This window comes from Paramormyrops kingsleyae, chromosome 23 (assembly GCF_048594095.1).
Source record: "Paramormyrops kingsleyae isolate MSU_618 chromosome 23, PKINGS_0.4, whole genome shotgun sequence".
Classification (NCBI taxonomy): Eukaryota; Metazoa; Chordata; class Actinopteri; order Osteoglossiformes; family Mormyridae; genus Paramormyrops; species Paramormyrops kingsleyae.
The window spans coordinates 21,178,895-21,196,691 of NC_132819.1; the positions used below are offsets into that span (position 1 = coordinate 21,178,895).

Below are 17,797 nucleotides of genomic sequence, written 5' to 3' on the forward strand. Positions count from 1 at the left end.
TCTTGCATTGTTATTCAAACCCGAGGACTGTGAAACAGGGGACATACGTCTGACAGACTTAAGTCTAACAGGCAGATAAGTATAGAGACAACGAATAATCAAGAAATATCCAGAGTGTGCAGCTGAAGAGAATTGGATCCAACAAAGAACTTTAATTTAATTTCATTTCATTAAATTAAATTGACAGTCTCATGTAAAAACAAAAAATGGACTGAGTTTGGGAAATTTGCTCTTCAATTGGCAGTGAAGTGACAGAAAGAGCTAAAGAATAAAGTATTTACATATTGCATCTGCTAAATAACTACACAACATATGTAAACTGTACGTGTATAGGTTGAGGAGGCTATTCGATCATTGGTTGCGCAGGTTCTAGACCCTGTCCTCATTAAGTATCCGAGCTGCCTAGTAAATCACAGGTTTCGGGATCGACGAGGTCACGGCAGGCACCTGCATCTCTGAACGGGACCCCAGTACTGGAAGAGCTGCCCTTGACACGCTGTGGGTGGAAATCTGTCACCGTCGGCTAGATGCGGCCGTTCATTTTCGCGGGGAGCAGTGGGTCTGCGTGAGTTCATCTGTTCAGCGTTCCTTTGGCAGCTCGGAAAAGCGTCCCTGACGTGCGTGTCATTCCTTTCGAGGGGGCCGAACAAAAGATCAGTGTTTTTTTCTCTCGATGGATGGTACGGCACGGAGCGGGGACCAGATACTGCGTACTATGTGCAGGTTTGGCTGTCTGCTGTTTGGCTACGGAAGCGACATCAGATGTGGTAATTCAAGGACGGACGGGTTTCTGAGAGCTACAGTCTGCCTCTGAAAGCTAGGTAAACAAGAGTGAGTCAGTCACCCTGGAGACTACAGAAACACGTTCGGGAGTCTGACACGATTCCCACAAACACTGGTACCCATTAAACTCGGCCTGCTAAAGTTCACAGCCATCAATCGAATGGAAGTCATACCTTTAGGGTAGCGCATATTGCAGCTATTAGGGGACAGAGAAGGTGGGTTCTGGAATGTTCCAAACGGCACATCTGTTATATTCATTAGCTACTTTGCATCTTTTGTAAATGTCAAGCAATAGAAACGTGCAATATACAGTAAATGAGGAGATGATGCAAGTGTGATTATATTGACAGAAGGTAAAATTTGCAGTCTGTCATCACGAACGGACAGAGCACATTATAGCATGTTGTAAGCTACTCCTGAAATCAGTTGATGGGTTGCATTTCATTATGCCATACCGTGGTCTGAACTCCGTCTCCCGATTTATGACGTCATTTTTTGGGAGAATCAACAAATGTCACCTGACCACCAGGGGAGGTTCTCCTCAGGGCATCAGTGGCCACAGGAGCATCAGGAGCAGAACCAACCAGAACCCCTACATCTCCAAAATAACACTGAGTGAAGCAAGGCCAGTCTTACTTATGGAAAATCCGTAAGGCTCTGCAAGACGCTAATATCAGTGACACCGACACTGCTAACACGACACCTACCGTAAACCAAGAGAAGCCATGAAGCTATGCTAAAATAACAACAGGCTGCAGGGGGCGTCGTCGTCCATACGTGGTGCCAAGGCTGAAGCCAGGGGCCTGTTATTCATTTCACTGTCACCCAGACAGGTGTCAGCGCTGTGCTGACAGGCCGCCATTCCCCTGGGTTGCCCATAACTCGGCGCTCCTCATCGGTCGGGACACGTACCTCCTGCTGCCAAACTCACGGCCCCCGCGACCAGCTTCAGGCGCAGAGATGGAAAGTCACTCTCCCTCCAGGACGACGCAGTGGAGAATCGCTTCTTGAAGGTGCTATGGGGAGCATTCAGCAGGCGGTTGGTGCTATCAGGGAGAAACGCCTTTGCTGTTCACCCTCGAATCCTCGCGCCGTGTCATTGGGCTTTAAATGTCAGACGCACAGAAGACTTACCCAGTCAAAGGCCTTACACAGCTTCATAACACATCCTTAAACCCTCGACGACGGGCCGATCATGTTCATAATCAGAAAATCGCAATCGTAACGGGGTCCAGTACGGACGCTTTGCAATGCATCAGCAAATACAAACGAGAATGTGTTTTTAAAGAGGATGGCTTTATTATGATGGGATGTATAAGCGTTAAGGTTTCAGCCCGGGTGAATCTGGAAACAGCGGGGTCAGCTTAGACCCAGTTCTTGATAACGATAACCATCCTAAAGCCAATGCTATCATTTATTGTGTTATAACATTTATTGAAGCCTCAGTAGCACAAAGGAACAACCATTGACTTGCAAAGGGCATCTAACCTAGATTTACCTGGTTAATCTAACAACATATACAATTAAGCCACTGGTACACCGACTCATGCGTTTTTTTGTTTTGTTTTTTTTTTAACTTTCTGTAGGGAATATTAAGGGAAGACATTAAAGCAGTGTGATGAAAAAAGCTATTACGAGAAGGGAATGTAGGGGTGAATATTAAGCAAAATTATTCTTATATAACAACCATTTACGGGATGAATTATCCTCTCGCCTTTCCTGCACCAGACCTGGGTATTTCACAGGCTTAAGGAAGGGCATCGGTCTCTGCTCTCAGAATGATTTAACCCCCAGGAAACAGTCTAGCATTTTGGGAGAGGTAACCACAAAAAGTACGTCCCAGTACCAGACTTTCAGCGTTTCATTGGATGGATGGATGGATGGATGGATTTTCTTGAGAAAACTGGCGTTTGCGGCAAATTGTGAGGGTGACTAGAAGTAAAGTGCTGTGCTATTATGGGGTGGAGGGTCTCTCCTTGGCGACAGCGGCGTGACGAGTCAGTGGAGCGACAACGAGCCGATCACTGGCGGCATTCTGTCTACTACATTTACAAAAACAAGCTGTACTTCTCAGCCGCTGGAAAGACCTGATGAAGATGGGGGTGGTGAGCAGTACGAAAGTTCAGGTCTAGAAACTAAAAATACAGACCAAGATTTTGTTTCAGCCACCCAGCGGCGTACTCTGCGACTGAGTATTTATACTCAACTGGGCGGTTGAAACAAACTAGGTCTGGATATTTATTTTCTGGAGCTGAACTATCCACCGCTGGTTGTGGGTGGGTCAGTGGGTTAGGATGCGATGCCTGTTCAAGTCCCAAGGATGGCAGGGATTTCATGGTTAGACCCTCGAGGAAGACCCTTAAAACCCCAAATGCTCCAGGGACTAACGGACCCCGATTTTTGAAAAAAGACGTTGCTTTGGATAAAAGTATCTGTATGAAACACTAAGGTGGGAAATGGAGGTCTGCGCCTCCCGCCCTGCAGGAGTTCATAAACGGTTTCCAGCAAACATTAAAAGCACTTTAGGTTTATATCACACCAATTTATTTTCTAATGAAACTCAAGGGGAAAGTGTATTGTTATCAGGCACTAACAGAAGATCAGGATCACATTACGGGTAGGCATGGAGAAGTGGTGACCAAGATTGGGCTGAGGCCCTCCCCCAAGGACACCGCGAGACAGAGGCACCCCAGGGAAGCTGGGAATACAGACAGAGACAAATTCATTTCTACTTAACACCACAGGATGAGAGATTTGTTTAAATAAAATTTGTAAACTCCTTCCAGGTTTTACTAAAATTACAGAACCAGAGACACTACCTGGGGGGAGGGGCAGGTCCATATGAAAAGATATAAAATGTGTGTGTGTGTGTGTGTGTGTGTGTGTGTGAGAGAGATTTTTTATACTATATATTTTTTCATTTTCATGTTCACATGCCTTACATCTGATATCCATAACGCTCTAGTGATATTTAACCCAAGAAAGCTGATGGGGGGGGGGCACTAATTGATAGTATGAAGAATCATACTCACCCCTTTGGTATTTCTATGGTATAAATATCACAGGCAGACACTGAAACCTTTACGGAGAGGTCTCTCCAATGGAGTGAATGTCAAGTACAAGGTTAGGTTAAATAATTTTATTTACTCACCTATACAAGGGAAAGGATAATGCTGTAATAAGCAGGTACGTCCAACATCACAGCAACAATATGGCGTGACGAATGCGTGCAATTACTGCCCCCTGGAGGGTGAAACATGTATTGCTCAAATTGACTCCGTAGTGTGGATTGCCGATATCTAACTAAACGATCCCCCAGTGGGCTGAACGGAGCCGAGATAAGGGTCTGTTGAGAGACAAATGACTCCGAACCAGACAGACAATCATCTTAATAGTCGTTTATTACATTTTACAGGAATACGTGGTCCATGAAGCATTAACAAATTGACGTAGCGCCGGCAAATAAATAAAACCAACCATTCATGAGACGTCACTCATTGTAAAAAGACCTAAAGCAAGAACAGATAAACGGTGGTGAAAGCCAAAAGGCACGCTTCACAGGAACATCCCCATAGCAGATCATACAAAGCGCTTCAGAACTAAGGAGGAGGGGTAGTGCCCGGTCCAGCGAATAAAACGCGCGTCTGCCAACATGGGGCTCTGTAGTAGCAAAAGCGGCTGACCGACTCCACCTAGTGGCAGCTCGAAAGAAAGGCTGCAGTCTTGGTATCTTACACGTACGCCGCGCATGCCAACAAGGACACCCAAATAACCCGAAACACCAGCCCGGTAACCACAATCCCCCCCCCAGCAAAAAGACCAGCAAATCTGCCCGCAACGGGGGGCTGAATTTCAACAAAAGGGGTCAGCAGAAACACTTAATCCTCTCCCTTTGACCACAGCTGCAGGAATGTCTGCTTCACAGAAGCTGGACTGGAACGCGACCCCGCAGAACGGCTTGGCCGTCTGGGTTTGTCCTCATGCACCAGGAGGAGACACGGCGACTCCAGACCCCTAAGATACCCAAGCTCAGAGATCAGTCACGACATCCTTCAAAAAGCTAAATCTTAAATTCCACCTGTTTCAGCTTTAGATCCCTCCTGAATGGAGTTTCATCCTCATGCAGAGATAAGAGCATAATCATCCTCCTCAAACTTTCACCGATTGCTTTCACTTGAGTGTGCACACATACATTTATATATTATTATATATATATATATATATATATATATATATATATATATATATATATATATATATATATATATATATATATATATATATATATATATATATATATATATATATATATATATATATATATATATATATATATATATATATATATATATATAAAAAAACATGATACATGGTATAATTTTTTTTAACATAATAGTGCAAACTGCCACTTTGGCTGTGCGTGTCACCTAGAGGGGAAAGTGGGTAATGCATCGCTAAGACACGTTTAAGGCGGCGTAATACTCTATTACTGTTTTGGCGGCCGAGCTGTGACACCGGCCTGGCATCCAGTCACCCAGCTAAAGCCCACACGCGTTCAGCGGAGGGGGCCCTCCAGGGATGACCGGCCAGCCGCCCCCACGCGGCACGGCGTCACAACCCGAACAGGTCGTTCCCGTCACTCGCATCCCAGCCAGAGGGGGACCACTGCAGCGTGTCGGCATGGAGATCGTCAGAGATCACCCCGATGTCCAGGACCTGGGGGTTCGTGCGAGACTCGGCGAGTCTTGCAGGGGGGGGAGGAATTTACAGAGCATTAGAGCCGTGATAAATGAGCGGAAAATACATATAACCATGCAGGGATATTTCAACAGCACGCCGAGCATGACTTCAGCACAAAGCAAACACTCAGGGCATTTCGTTGCCAAGGCGCAATGGGGGGAAAGAAAAATACCATTTTACAGCAGCGACTGGGAGCAATTGCCCAACTGGGGACTCCACTTAAATGCCAGTAATACGTTACAGTGTTACATTGTTTTATTTGTGCTTCAAGTGCCGGCAACATTAAAACTGAAGAGAAAAACCAGAGATGATCGTGTGGAACGACGACGGTGATTATGAAGAATGCTGTTCGTATTTGACAATGTTAGTCACATTAAGCTGTTCGGCAGGAACATGCCAGATCACACTCATCTGGCACCAGAATTCAGGAGACGAGACAGCTTGCTTTCAAAGTCGAAGCTGCTAGTGTAGGTTAACCAAAGAGGAGCACTGGTCACCCCAGTGCTAGGCTTACTACCAGGTTCTGAATAAAATGGAATCATGAAATTAAGGCAGCATGGACAAACTGGTGCAAAGACCACCCCATAATCTAATGGTAGGTCTGCATCAAACCCTGTGCAATCTGAGAGAGGCACCACATTGATGGGGGGGGGGGGGGCAGGATTCCAGATCTCTGAAAGAAGGATAGATGGATGGACGGATGGATGGAACACAAGCATCACAGAGGGAGGAAGACAAAATGAAGTCCATGTACCAAACCAGCACACAGTTACCTGTTAGCGAACCATAGATATGCCAACTTGGGCTGGGAATGAATAGAAAGAGAAACATCAGAAGACTGTTCCGCACATCACAAAGATGTTCTAGACATTGGCAGCGGGACCAGAAGCAGACAGCTAGGCCCGGGGAACACAGCCCCCCCCACATGTCCTCCTGGAATAACGAAGACCATCAAAGCAAAATGAGTGATGACTGCCTTCGCACGTTTAGCCCAGCTAAGGATGGGGAAATATGAAAAACAAACCCATTCTGATCATGTGACAAGCAGGGAAGTGCTAATGTTCCTAAGCTGGGGGGGGGGGGGGGACCCAACCATGCTCAGCATGAGCTGCCATTAGAAAGGACAGATCATTTATCCAGCGGGCGGCAGGCAGACTGAATTCATCATCATCTTCTCCAGAAATGGACCCATAATGACAACAGGCAGGGTGAGTCAGCGAGTCCCAGACACCCCCAGCTAACATCCAGCACACAAGACGGCCGTGATCCTTTACCAGGCAGCACAGAAACAGGTATATATAGTGCATTTAAACATCAACACGCCCCCTAGTGGATGGGACCTTCCTCTACAAAACTGGTTCTATCAAATCACTCTCAGCACTGAAATCGAATAAAACCAGTAATCTATGTACTGCATTCCAGCTCATTCAATTCCATCAGCTATTTTTTAAACTTAACTTATATCCATCTCTCACTGTCTTACATATTTATATTCTATTACAGATTGCACTGCGAACAAAGATTGAAATTCTCAGTTTATGACCCGTGCATCGTATAGCTGAAGATGAGAAAGACACTTTGACTTTGAAAGATACTTAGATGAGAAGTTGGATAATGCTTCTGCCCATTTCCCGTAGGAACACCGGGAGACCAGCAGGTGTCGGCAACTGGCGACTCAGGTGGCTGGGAGAAGTGTTTCAGAAAAGCAGCAAACAAGCCATGAAAACCAGCATGGAGGAGGCCCCCCCTCACCTCGAGAAGGCTTCATCGAGGCCGTCGTCGAGCTCCTGCGAGTGGAAGGTGAAGATTTGGTTAAGTGAGAGAACACGCATGTATATTTTAACACACACACACCCAAAAAATGACCTAAACATCTGGCAGACAGTTTACCACAGAAGGATTATGTTAAAATATTTCGGGAATGAACGTGTATTGGATGTGTATACGGACAGCAGACGATGTTTTAAATTAAACTGAAATGGACTCCAGCTTTGGGGGTCGGGGGAGGCATGAGGGAGTGTATGAATGAGGGCTTTGCTTTGCAAGAGCCACACGGTCAGGAATCTCACTCACTGGAGCCGGCAGATCAGACACTGCACCCAGGACAGAGGATTTACAGTGAGGTGGAAGCAGCACATGGCAGCTAGCAGGAGTCAGGCCACAGTCGCCTGAAGCAGGTGGGAGGCAGGTTCCTCTGGGCGGGATCAGGACACTCACCCACAGCGTGTTGTTGTTCTCCATGTCTGTGCCGCGCACCGCGAAGGGGTGGGCAGAGTCGGGGGCCGTGGCCGGCAGGCCGGCCGGGGGGGTCTCGTCCAGATCCAGCAGGGTTCCAGTTCCAGTGCCCCCCTCTGCCAGGGGGTAAGTCTAATGTCGATACACAATATCGAAGCAAAGCCAAATCCATTCCGGAACAATCTATTCTATACCCAGGAAAGGGTTCAGGAACACAGCATATGGGTGATTGGGTCGAACCCCAGCACCCCTCCCCCAAGCTTTTAATTTAAAGCAGTGTAGCCTCCCCCCCCTTAAGCTGGCACACAAAAGCCATTTATCTACAGGTTTTTTTTTTCCCCCCTTTTCTTAACATACCTGACAGCTACACACAAAACCAAGACAAGCTACGAAACAATGATGTTACGCTGTTAGCGATGACAGACACTGCCTGCATTAACCAGCAGACGGCGGACTGAGGATAGAGAGGCAAGAGAGGGCAGATCCTTCAGTGGTCATATTATTTTGTATTACATCTCGCCTTCATGTAGATGGAACAACCAGTACGTAGAGATGCACGATATATGGGTTAATATACGGATATTTCTGGCTGATTTTCCATAGTGGAGGATTCTGTCAGCTCATTCACTACTGTTTATATAATTCATTAAGTCTGGCCGCAGATCCATCTTTTGTTTTCAAACTGAAAATTAAAAAAAAAGGCGTAATGTAATTCCACTAATCTGCAAATCTACACTGGCAAGTTTTGCTTTTTCTGAATTAAAAAAAAAAAAAATCCCTCATCCTTGTGCAAGTTTTCCTTACTGTGATGTAATGAAACTTACACTGATATATTTCAGTTTGAAAATTTAAGTTATTTTCCCCCCCACTGGCCGCTTTAGCTCACGTGATGTACAGCTATCTTCTCCAAGTTGAAATCGGCTGAACTTCAAGCGCAGAGTCAAAATGAGAAAATTGGACTCGTCGCTCAAGACGGCATGACGCAAGGTTGCGAGTCAATGCTGAGCTCCTCACACGACAGCGAACGTCCAACGCTTACATGAAACCCCCCGGGGTGGGTTATGGAGGAGAGTGGAATCTACATGTGGAACGTTATGAGGTCCATCCTGTCGCACTTCAGCCCACACGTCTCTAGGGGGCGTCTGTGTGCTCACACTCACTCACCCCTCCCCTTCAGGCTGAGCAGGTTGAGGGACCATTCCGACTGGGAGCTGCTGGCTGCCTCGCCGTCAGAGCCAGACGCTGCCCGCTTCCCATTCTCTGTGTGCGACAGATCAGCTATGAGACACGACTGCGCAGCATCTGCTGACAGACGTCAGGCACCTCTGAGCAGCACAAACACGCCGCTGCTGCAGACCCAGCTGCATAAAGCCGACGTCCTCATAATAAATATTTATCGCAGCATTTGAGCGTGTACCACTGTTCATTACACAGATTCCACCATTTTGGACAATGGAACAAGTAGGAAAAGCTATTAGTAAAATTTGATGCTTGTATCAACAACTAAATACCACAGAAAGCGCTCAAAACAGAGCCCAACGTAGCGCTAGGAGAGAGGTGAGATTTCTCCGAGAAACATCGAGTGACACGAGAAAGAGAACCTGTGGTTCTGACAGTGCAGAGCATGTCACCCATCATATCGATGATCAGAAATCTGAAACAGGCGAAGGGGTTCTCGCTCCTTCAAACTGAAGTATTCCGAGCCCGTTACCCAGGCAACAGCATTTCTCATTTCCACGGCAACCAAGCACACCTTCTTTGGCGACCTGCCAGAACTCGAAGGCTACTCTGAAGGCTTGTGCCACCGTCAGCGTCACAGCCTGGGCCTGAAATGAAGATGGAGAATTTGACTCAGGGGGGGTGGGGGGGGGAAGACCAGAAGCAAGCATTTCAATGGGTTTGATGAACTACCACCTACTACAAGTCTGAAATTCAAAATCCCTAAAATCAACAACATCTTAGACATTTTGGATTGAACCAATTTTTGACAGGCCCACTGCCCCCCCCCTCCCTCCAACAGCATTGTCATGTTGCCATGGCGACACTCACCACTTTCCTCTTGGGACAGAGGTATGCATGACATGCCAGTGTTTCATTCTGCTGGCTCTGGGCGATGTAAGTGAAGACACGGTCGTGGTTCTTGTCCGCAGCGCAGTACGATATCCTGCCAGAGATGGGGGCGGAGCTTTTAAACAGTCCCTGAACACACCCCCCCCCCCCCCCCCCATCACCCCAAACTGCTACGTCACTCCCCCAGAACACCCCTTCACCCTCAGAGCGGAGAGCGGCCCAAAATCAAGCAAATATCCTTAATGATGTATTCATTCAGATTTCACTTCTATAAATTTGATGGATCAAACCACCTGTAGGTTCCCATAACTTTAATGGCTGACATTCAAAAGAAGACAATTTAGGCTACAGGGAATTCCACAACGGCAGCAAATCCATATCATTTGTTCATTCAAGAGCACAGGGAGGGGTCAATCTGATTTAAAAAGGAACTCCAAGGATGAAAAGACAAAATAATGTCAATGTTACTGCTCTTAAGCAGTCAGAATGTCACAAGTATTTACAAACCATTCCGAACAACGCCAGTACTGCAGGGAAACACTTGTGTCCCCATGACCTCATCCAGGCAAAGAGCAGCTCCAGCCCAAATGGAGACAGAACCAAAGCAGCGCCGGACGGCCGGGTAGAACGCGGCCAAACCTGCCGACTAAACCACAGGACGCATTTTAGGGGCAACCAAATTTGAGGTCGTTCGTAGACAGAGTCTCTGCTCACTTTGACTAGATTCGGGAACTACTTCTGCACCAGTAGCCGGGTTGATTTTTAACCCAATAAGCAGGAAGCATCAGGTCAAGCTGGTAAGCAAGAGGTCGTGTAGATCACGACCCTCTCCCAACTGCCTCGATATATTTCACATTTCAGTTGCCCCAGGCAACTGAAAAACCACCTTTACATCAAGTATGCCAAACGGAGACCGTTTACCACAGCTTAACGCATGGATTGTGAAACCATCATGTCTGTAAACTCACAGCAGCTGTCGGTTAATGTTAGAATGCTAGCTGCTAACACAAGAACAGACCTTCATTTAGGAGCCTAAAATGTGATTGTAAGTCATACCACACTAACCAGTCTAACAAAAAAAATTAAATCCTGGGAAACTTTGCCAGGGGAACCATAATCCTATCAGGAATATTTTAATTATATTTCAAAGTACTGGACTCAGATTTAAAAATCACTCGTGAAGACATGAATACAAAATCAGACCAAGGTTGGGGAGAAAGTCATTTAAAATGTATTAAATGTTGAGCTAAAACAATGAATCTTTCACACAAGTTAACCACTGCTGTGTTAGGAGCCAAAATTAGACCTTGAGTTCTAGTCAGTAATTGCTTTGGCTAAACATGATAATTCCAGTGACCCAGGATAAGCATTTGAAAAACAGATGGATGTTAGGGAGTCTGTACTGAAAGCTATGAAGGTTACAGACTCAGATTGAGGTCACTGTCACCACAGCAAGACTGATGTACGCCAAGAGCCTCAGACAAGGAGACTAATACAGTCACAATATTAAAACAAGCCGACTACGTGAAAAGCATAGATGACCATAGAGCAAATACAGAGGGAAGGACAGGGGTAGGAAACCCTGATCCTGCAGTGCCGGAATCCAGCAGGTTTTCCATCCTACCTGCTCTCTGATGAACCACACCTGATCTCAGGCAGATAGTAACTCATCAGGTAGGATAGAACACGTGCCGATACCGGCACTGCAGGAGGTGATGAATGACCTTCAAACCAGTCTGCACCCTAAACAGGCTACATTAGCAACAAAGCTAATGCATAGCAGCTTTCAGATTGAGGGTCTCACCTGTATATGGAGATATTCTCAATCAGCTGGTTGGACAAGCTGTCATACAGGACAATTCCACGAGGGGAAATATTTAATGTCACCTTCTGGAGCTTCTTTCCACTGGCTTTAGCCTGATGAAAAAGGGTTTAAAAAGAAAAGTGCTTCAAATGCTCACAGAAAAGCAAACCAATTCTGCACACCACAATGCAGCCATTCACTGCAGTCACGTCTTAAAGACGCATTAAGGAATACTTCTGAAACCCCAGCAAAAGCTTGGTATCTAAAAAAAGGCTGCGGAGTTCAAGAAATGAAACCCTCATGCGACTTCCCGCGGCAGGCCGGGGTGGCGGTGCGGCAGGCCGGGGTGGCGGTGCGGCAGGCCGCGGTTCAAACGTTAGCGCTCGTGTTACGGCTGCCAGCTGGCGCGGGGAGGAAGCCAACAAGCTAATTACCGCCGCGCTCCGCGAATGAGAAAGCAACAATGACTTTGGCTACACAGAATAAATCATTCAGGTTCAATGGATTTCAAAGCAGTAGGAGTGTACGGTTCTGGGGTCTCGCGATCAGACCGACATACCAAAGCTGGATGAGCAGGAATTTGGAGCGGGGGGGGGGGGGGGGGGACGGCATCAGTACACCTGAATCACCCATGTATGACACATGAGACAAAGGACCAGGGAACTCATGGATTCATTCCGTCAGTCATGCTTGAAGGGACATATTAACTCCCCCATTTGCGCACAGCCAACACACCCTCTGTAAATCTGACAAGCAGGACCTCCCTCCCCAATAAACATGTTCCCTGCCCAAATCCCATGGTTATATTTCCCACCCCACCCAATCCCCATTTCCCATGGCTGAGGGAGGGGGGGGGGGGGGTCATCACCTCTCAAAATACCATACCAGCTGTTTATAAAAGCCAACAAGACAGGCTAACATTACATGAGGGGGCCCAGTCATGGACCATCGCACTCTCCGAGAGTGAGAAAGAGTGAGACAGAGACTCACAGTGGCCATGATCCTTTTCACCGCCATGGCCGACAGCTCCTCCCCCTTCGCCTCTTCCACGAGCGTCATGCCCAAGTACTTCAGGCGAAAGACCATGCCTTCCAGGAGGGTCTCCCGTGTGTCCGTCCAGTTCTCCGGAAGCTCTGCGGAGAAAGGACACCTCAGCCGACGCGTCAGAGAGTCGGCCAGTTTGGATCCGTCCCAGACACCAGGCCCCAGCTGTCCCCTTCCTGTGACCAGTCCCAGGACGAAGCAGTGTGCTGAAGTAACCAGTTATTCTGACATTTTTTGCTTCTTTTTTGGACCAGAATGCACCAGATCTGGCAGGACCTGAGAGCTCTTGCAGTGGAAGGAATAATTAATTATAGATTAGGCAAATGATTAGGGATTTAAAACAAGAAGCAAAAACACACACCAGCTTTAAAATAAATCTTTCATCCTTTACCAAACAAAGTTTTTCCCAGCCCAGGTTGATGGGGTAAATGTTTCACGCTAAGGAAAACAAAACACAAATAGAATTCAGATTTTTAAGACAGCACCAGTTAAAACCAGAATTGCTGGTTGATATCCAAACAGTCTTGGGAATCCATTTACTGCAGACAACGAGGGGCACTCAGCAGACACAGACACAGACACAGACACACACAGACACACACAGACACACACACACACACACAGACACACACACACACACACACACACACACACACACACACACACACACACACACACACACACACACACACACACACACACACCAGGAAGAGCCAGGAATAGCCAGCCAAGGGAATGACCAGAATGGGGGTGTCCAGCAGCACCACAGACCCCTAGGATCCAGAGAGGATGTACTGCACAACGGGTCTGTCGTTTCAGGGGCCCCCCACTCATAAACTCATTTCCGGGCCCGTCACCACCCCTAAAAATCTATATAGCTTACAGGTAGAGACAGAAGAATGTAGCTAGTGAGCTGGTTAGCAGATCATGCCACTCCGACATCACCTAAAATAAGGAACGAGATTTAATATTTAGTGTAGTGACTTTGTGGCCAACAGGGGGCCCCAATCCTCAGAGGCTCCATACAAATGCACGGTTCGAGTGGCGGTAAGAACCACCACTGCAGACAACTGAAAACACCAGGAAAGCAAATCGCTAAGCACTAAAAAAAAGAGGGACACCAATCAGGAAGATAGAAGCACAAGTCAGTAGACTAATCCAATGGGGGGAGGTCCGGCCCAAGCTGGGGTGGGGCTGAATCCACAACACCACACCACAACACACCTGTGTATTGGCCTTTACCAATACGGGGGGGGGGGGGGGGGGGGGGGGGGGTTAGCAAGCTTTGATTAAAAAGGCTGGTTGATTAAAAAGGGTTGGTTCCTGCATGTGCCCATTGTTCCCGCGATAGGCTCCGGTCCCCCCCACGACCCCAGTTGGGATTGAGTGGTTACGGTGACGGATGATTAAAAAATGGCTGATTGGCATACTACTAATTACACTGAAAAGTGCAATTTCATACCCATATCTCCAGAGAGAGATCCACCCCCCCCCCCCCTCAGTGAGACTAAGATCCACAGGAGCACCATCACACTGAAGCTGAAATCCAGCCAAGAGCAGCGTCTGGGCAGCTGCGTCAGGAGAAGGGAAATGTTAGCATTATAGGGAGGGTGCCCCCTCGCTGCCGCGTCTGCATTTAGGAAGAGTCCCTATTTAGAACAGTCCGGAAACCACAACTCTGAGGAAGACAAACTTCAGAAGTAGATTTTCTTTTTATACTAGAATAAAAACTTACATAAAACGCATGTTATCAGAAGTCAGGGCAACTTGGAGGGAATCTCACACATAAGACATTAAAATATTTAGGGTCTGAAAGTAACAAGCCACAGAAAACTTACACTCTGTGTAAAATCCTAACATACGGCCCTGGACAGTAAGTTGGCCTGGTTTAGCCGTACTTTGGTAACAGACACCTGTTCGTTTTGGAGAACAACTACACACAAGTATCCGACCAGAAGAGAAAGCCTTCGGCACAAACATACTGCTCTGGTTTCTGACAATTTGAAACACACCCATTTCCAGCTGCCAGAACTAAATTACCCAGAAGTCCACTGGGACCCATCAGCCCATGGTGCTCAGACAGCTGCAGGGAACCTCCCTGGGCCTCGGTTCTAAGGTTTTAGTGTAGCATTCAACATCAAACATTTGACACTTTCATCACCAAAGGGAAAAAAATAATAATGCAGGACTGGTGCTTCTCTAGGATTAGGACAGAATCACTCACTTTAACCTGAGCAAAGACCTCAAAGACAAGCAGATATATATATATATATATATATTTTTTTTTTCTTTTTTAAAAAGAAAAGAAAAAAAAAAAACAGGTTGGGCTTGACTACAACAGTGCAGGTCCAAACAGCCACAGAGCAGAGTTGGAACATCCACCTGTGTTGGCACAGCAGAGACTGAAGTTACCCCACCCCCCACCGCTGCTGGAACAGGCCTCAGAAAAGTATACAGTGTCTCCCGACAGAGCCCTGCACACCAGACCTGTCATTTTCAAAACCACAGCCACGGACAGCAGGCAGCAGCGAAAATACAGGCAGAGGCGGGCAGGGGGGGGGGGGGGGGGGGGGGGGGGCACTCCAGTTAACTCTCAGGGGAATGCGAGTCAGGACTCGCTGTGAAACATGTTTAAAGAAATTGCAAATAACCCTTAAGATATTTCAAAGAAAAATAAAAAGTAAAAATTACATAGATCAGATTTACAGAGGTTTCATATTGCCATTGCTCACACCAATATAAATATATATTGATTAGTATTACACTTACTAACACGGAAGGGCAAAAACTAAAGTTACCAGATATAAATATTATGTCTACCATTTCAAATGTGCCCATAAGTCCAGATGGGCTCCAGTACATCAGAGCACGCAGACCTCTATCATAAAGGCAGACAAACAGCAATACCAGACACCCAAATTTTAAAGATCTTCAGGAAAAGGAGAAAAACAGGACCCTCCTTCCCACCAATTAAACACTAAGCTGTGGACCTGAAGAGCCACACAAACACAGGAAGGGTCAGAGAGATGACAGCTTGTGTGGTCATAGCCTCAAATGGTGGTCTTTTACCAGGCAACTACACATCCCAGATGACTGAAAACTGCGTGGATTCTCCAACACCAAACATCAGAACATCTCAAACACAGCAGGGCAAGGAAATTTAAATTTAAGTCACGTCCTTAGAAGTGATTTTTAGCCCAAGGGCCATGGTCCTGCAGGCTTTCAATTATCAGCCAATTTAACTCACAGCGAACTTTGGCTTCCCATAAGGGGCTAAGTCGCTGTAAAGAGCAGAGAACCACAGCGCATGAGAAATAGAATCATCCACCAGTGCACTGAATGCAGAACAGAACCCATCACATAAAATTTTTCCATCTATAAAAGAAAGTAGATATTACAAAGATAGTTACATCAGTTCCCATAAGATTTATGGTAGGCCTATATGCTAGATGGATACCACTCTAGTTTAATCAACAGGCCAAATAATCTTAAGCAAATCACAGATTTTGTTTAACGCTGGCGAAATACATCCTCCAGAGGAAGGAAGACTACAAATATGTCATCCCAGTGTTTAAGTGACGATGGAGAGAAAACCTGAAGAACAATGCACCAGTCTGCTCAGATAAGACGCGTTTTTCTGGTATTACGTTAGGGACCGGTCGACCCACGCACACACAAAGTTGGGGATACGACTTGCCAATTCTGGCAGTACCGCTTAACAGGTTAACGACATTAATTGTTCTCGAGCAAGGCGAATTTTACTTAATAGTGCGATTTGGCCTTTCCCCTCTCACCACCCCGACCTACAGGGAGTACTTACCGAACACGTTTGTGTGTACTAAAGTGAATCAAAAGCTTGCTGTAAAGTGCTGCTCCTTTGTATCATCTTACAATCTAATTTGCTTTCTAAACGGGAAAGGGCAAGAAAAAAAAGACACGCAGATTTGGATATCCAAAGAGCGTACGCAATGCATTTCCCCATAGATGATCAAATTTAAAGAGCCCTTTCCTGTCATTAACTCCCCACATACAAAATTCCCACCTTTACATATCATCAGGTGGTATCAAATATAATAAAAGCACCCGCCACGCCTCACACAAACGACCCAGGGACCGTGTACTTTAATAAACGGTTAAAACGCGTACTGTTTTATTATTCCTGTCCTCCAAAACACTCCAGCGATTCAGTGCAATACTTGTTTAACAAACGCAAAAGACGCAAAATGAAACAAATGTATCAAAAAGGCACAAAGAAACAAAGCAAACATTTCGAGTAAATGGTTTCCAAAAGAAACGACGTACTTTTGTGTTTACCGACGCCCCATGATTGTTTCGCAAGACTTGGACTCCGGATAATCGCCCTGCCAGCAGATTTTAGGGCATCCATACTTCACGGAAGAGAGGAAAGGAGGGGATCGTCCAGCAAGCTCCGGCTTCCCTTCCTCGCAGCCCCAGGCGCTCCTTCAGATGCCACCCTCTCTATCACCCCTTCAACTTTCCTACCCCGTTTTAAATCAGTGGGGAGGTACGAGCCAAAGGGGTTATTGCGTCTCGCCCCGATGGGCGGCGTTAATTATGTAAACCATCCGGATCCGGCGCCTCCCGCTTATACCCACGGGAGCCGCTGTCGCGCTTCGGGCTCCCGAGCAGCGCGGCGCTGCCGCTGGCAGGTAATGATGCGCTTGGTGACGCTGGAGGCATGTGGCCACGACGTTTGCCCAAAAAATGCTTTTGCACCAGTACAAAATGTGATAAACTAAACACATATCCAGCGCGTGTTAGCTCCGTAATCAGGACAAGCTTGTCGGCATTCCGGTGTTCCTTTCCCAGGGCTGCGTACTAACATCCTGCGTCATCCAGGATTATGTTAAATATGTAAACAACTGCTACAGTACACAGCCTGCATATCGAGGTTAAATGCAGTAGTGGTTCTGTAGGTAATGGAAAAATGTTTAAAACACTTTCACTTTTATTATAAAGTGAGCGGTATCGAAGCGTGGTAAATCCAGCACAACTGAATATTTTGAGACACTCGATATGGCATAAAACTGTCGTCGAGAGATGGTGGATGAGATCGTAGTGCGCCAACAATCACCGGCGGGTCCCGCCCACTGGAGCCCT

General features: G+C 46.6%; 1 protein-coding gene across 3 annotated transcripts; it reads right to left on the bottom strand.

The window, feature by feature from the left end:
- Nucleotides 1-5,099: 5,099 nt before the first annotated feature.
- Nucleotides 5,100-17,328, bottom strand: LOC111848276 (low density lipoprotein receptor adapter protein 1-B-like). 3 transcript variants are annotated; one of them, XM_023820150.2, is made up of 10 exons: nt 16,979-17,317; nt 12,623-12,765; nt 11,633-11,745; nt 9,808-9,922; nt 9,512-9,584; nt 8,923-9,018; nt 7,741-7,874; nt 7,276-7,310; nt 6,297-6,328; nt 5,100-5,527 (listed from the first exon to the last, which is right to left on the bottom strand). In XM_023820150.2, exons 1-10 carry the CDS (start codon nt 17,061-17,063, stop codon nt 5,481-5,483), a joined length of 873 nt encoding a protein of 290 aa, XP_023675918.1. In that variant the 5' UTR covers nt 17,064-17,317; the 3' UTR covers nt 5,100-5,480. The 3 variants fall into 3 exon arrangements, with proteins under 3 accessions (XP_023675918.1, XP_023675916.1, XP_023675915.2); XM_023820148.2 differs by lacking the exon at nt 6,297-6,328 and having other exon boundaries at nt 5,102-5,527; nt 16,979-17,313; XM_023820147.2 differs by having other exon boundaries at nt 5,388-6,328; nt 16,979-17,328.
- Between the last annotated feature and the right edge of the window lie 469 nt (nt 17,329-17,797).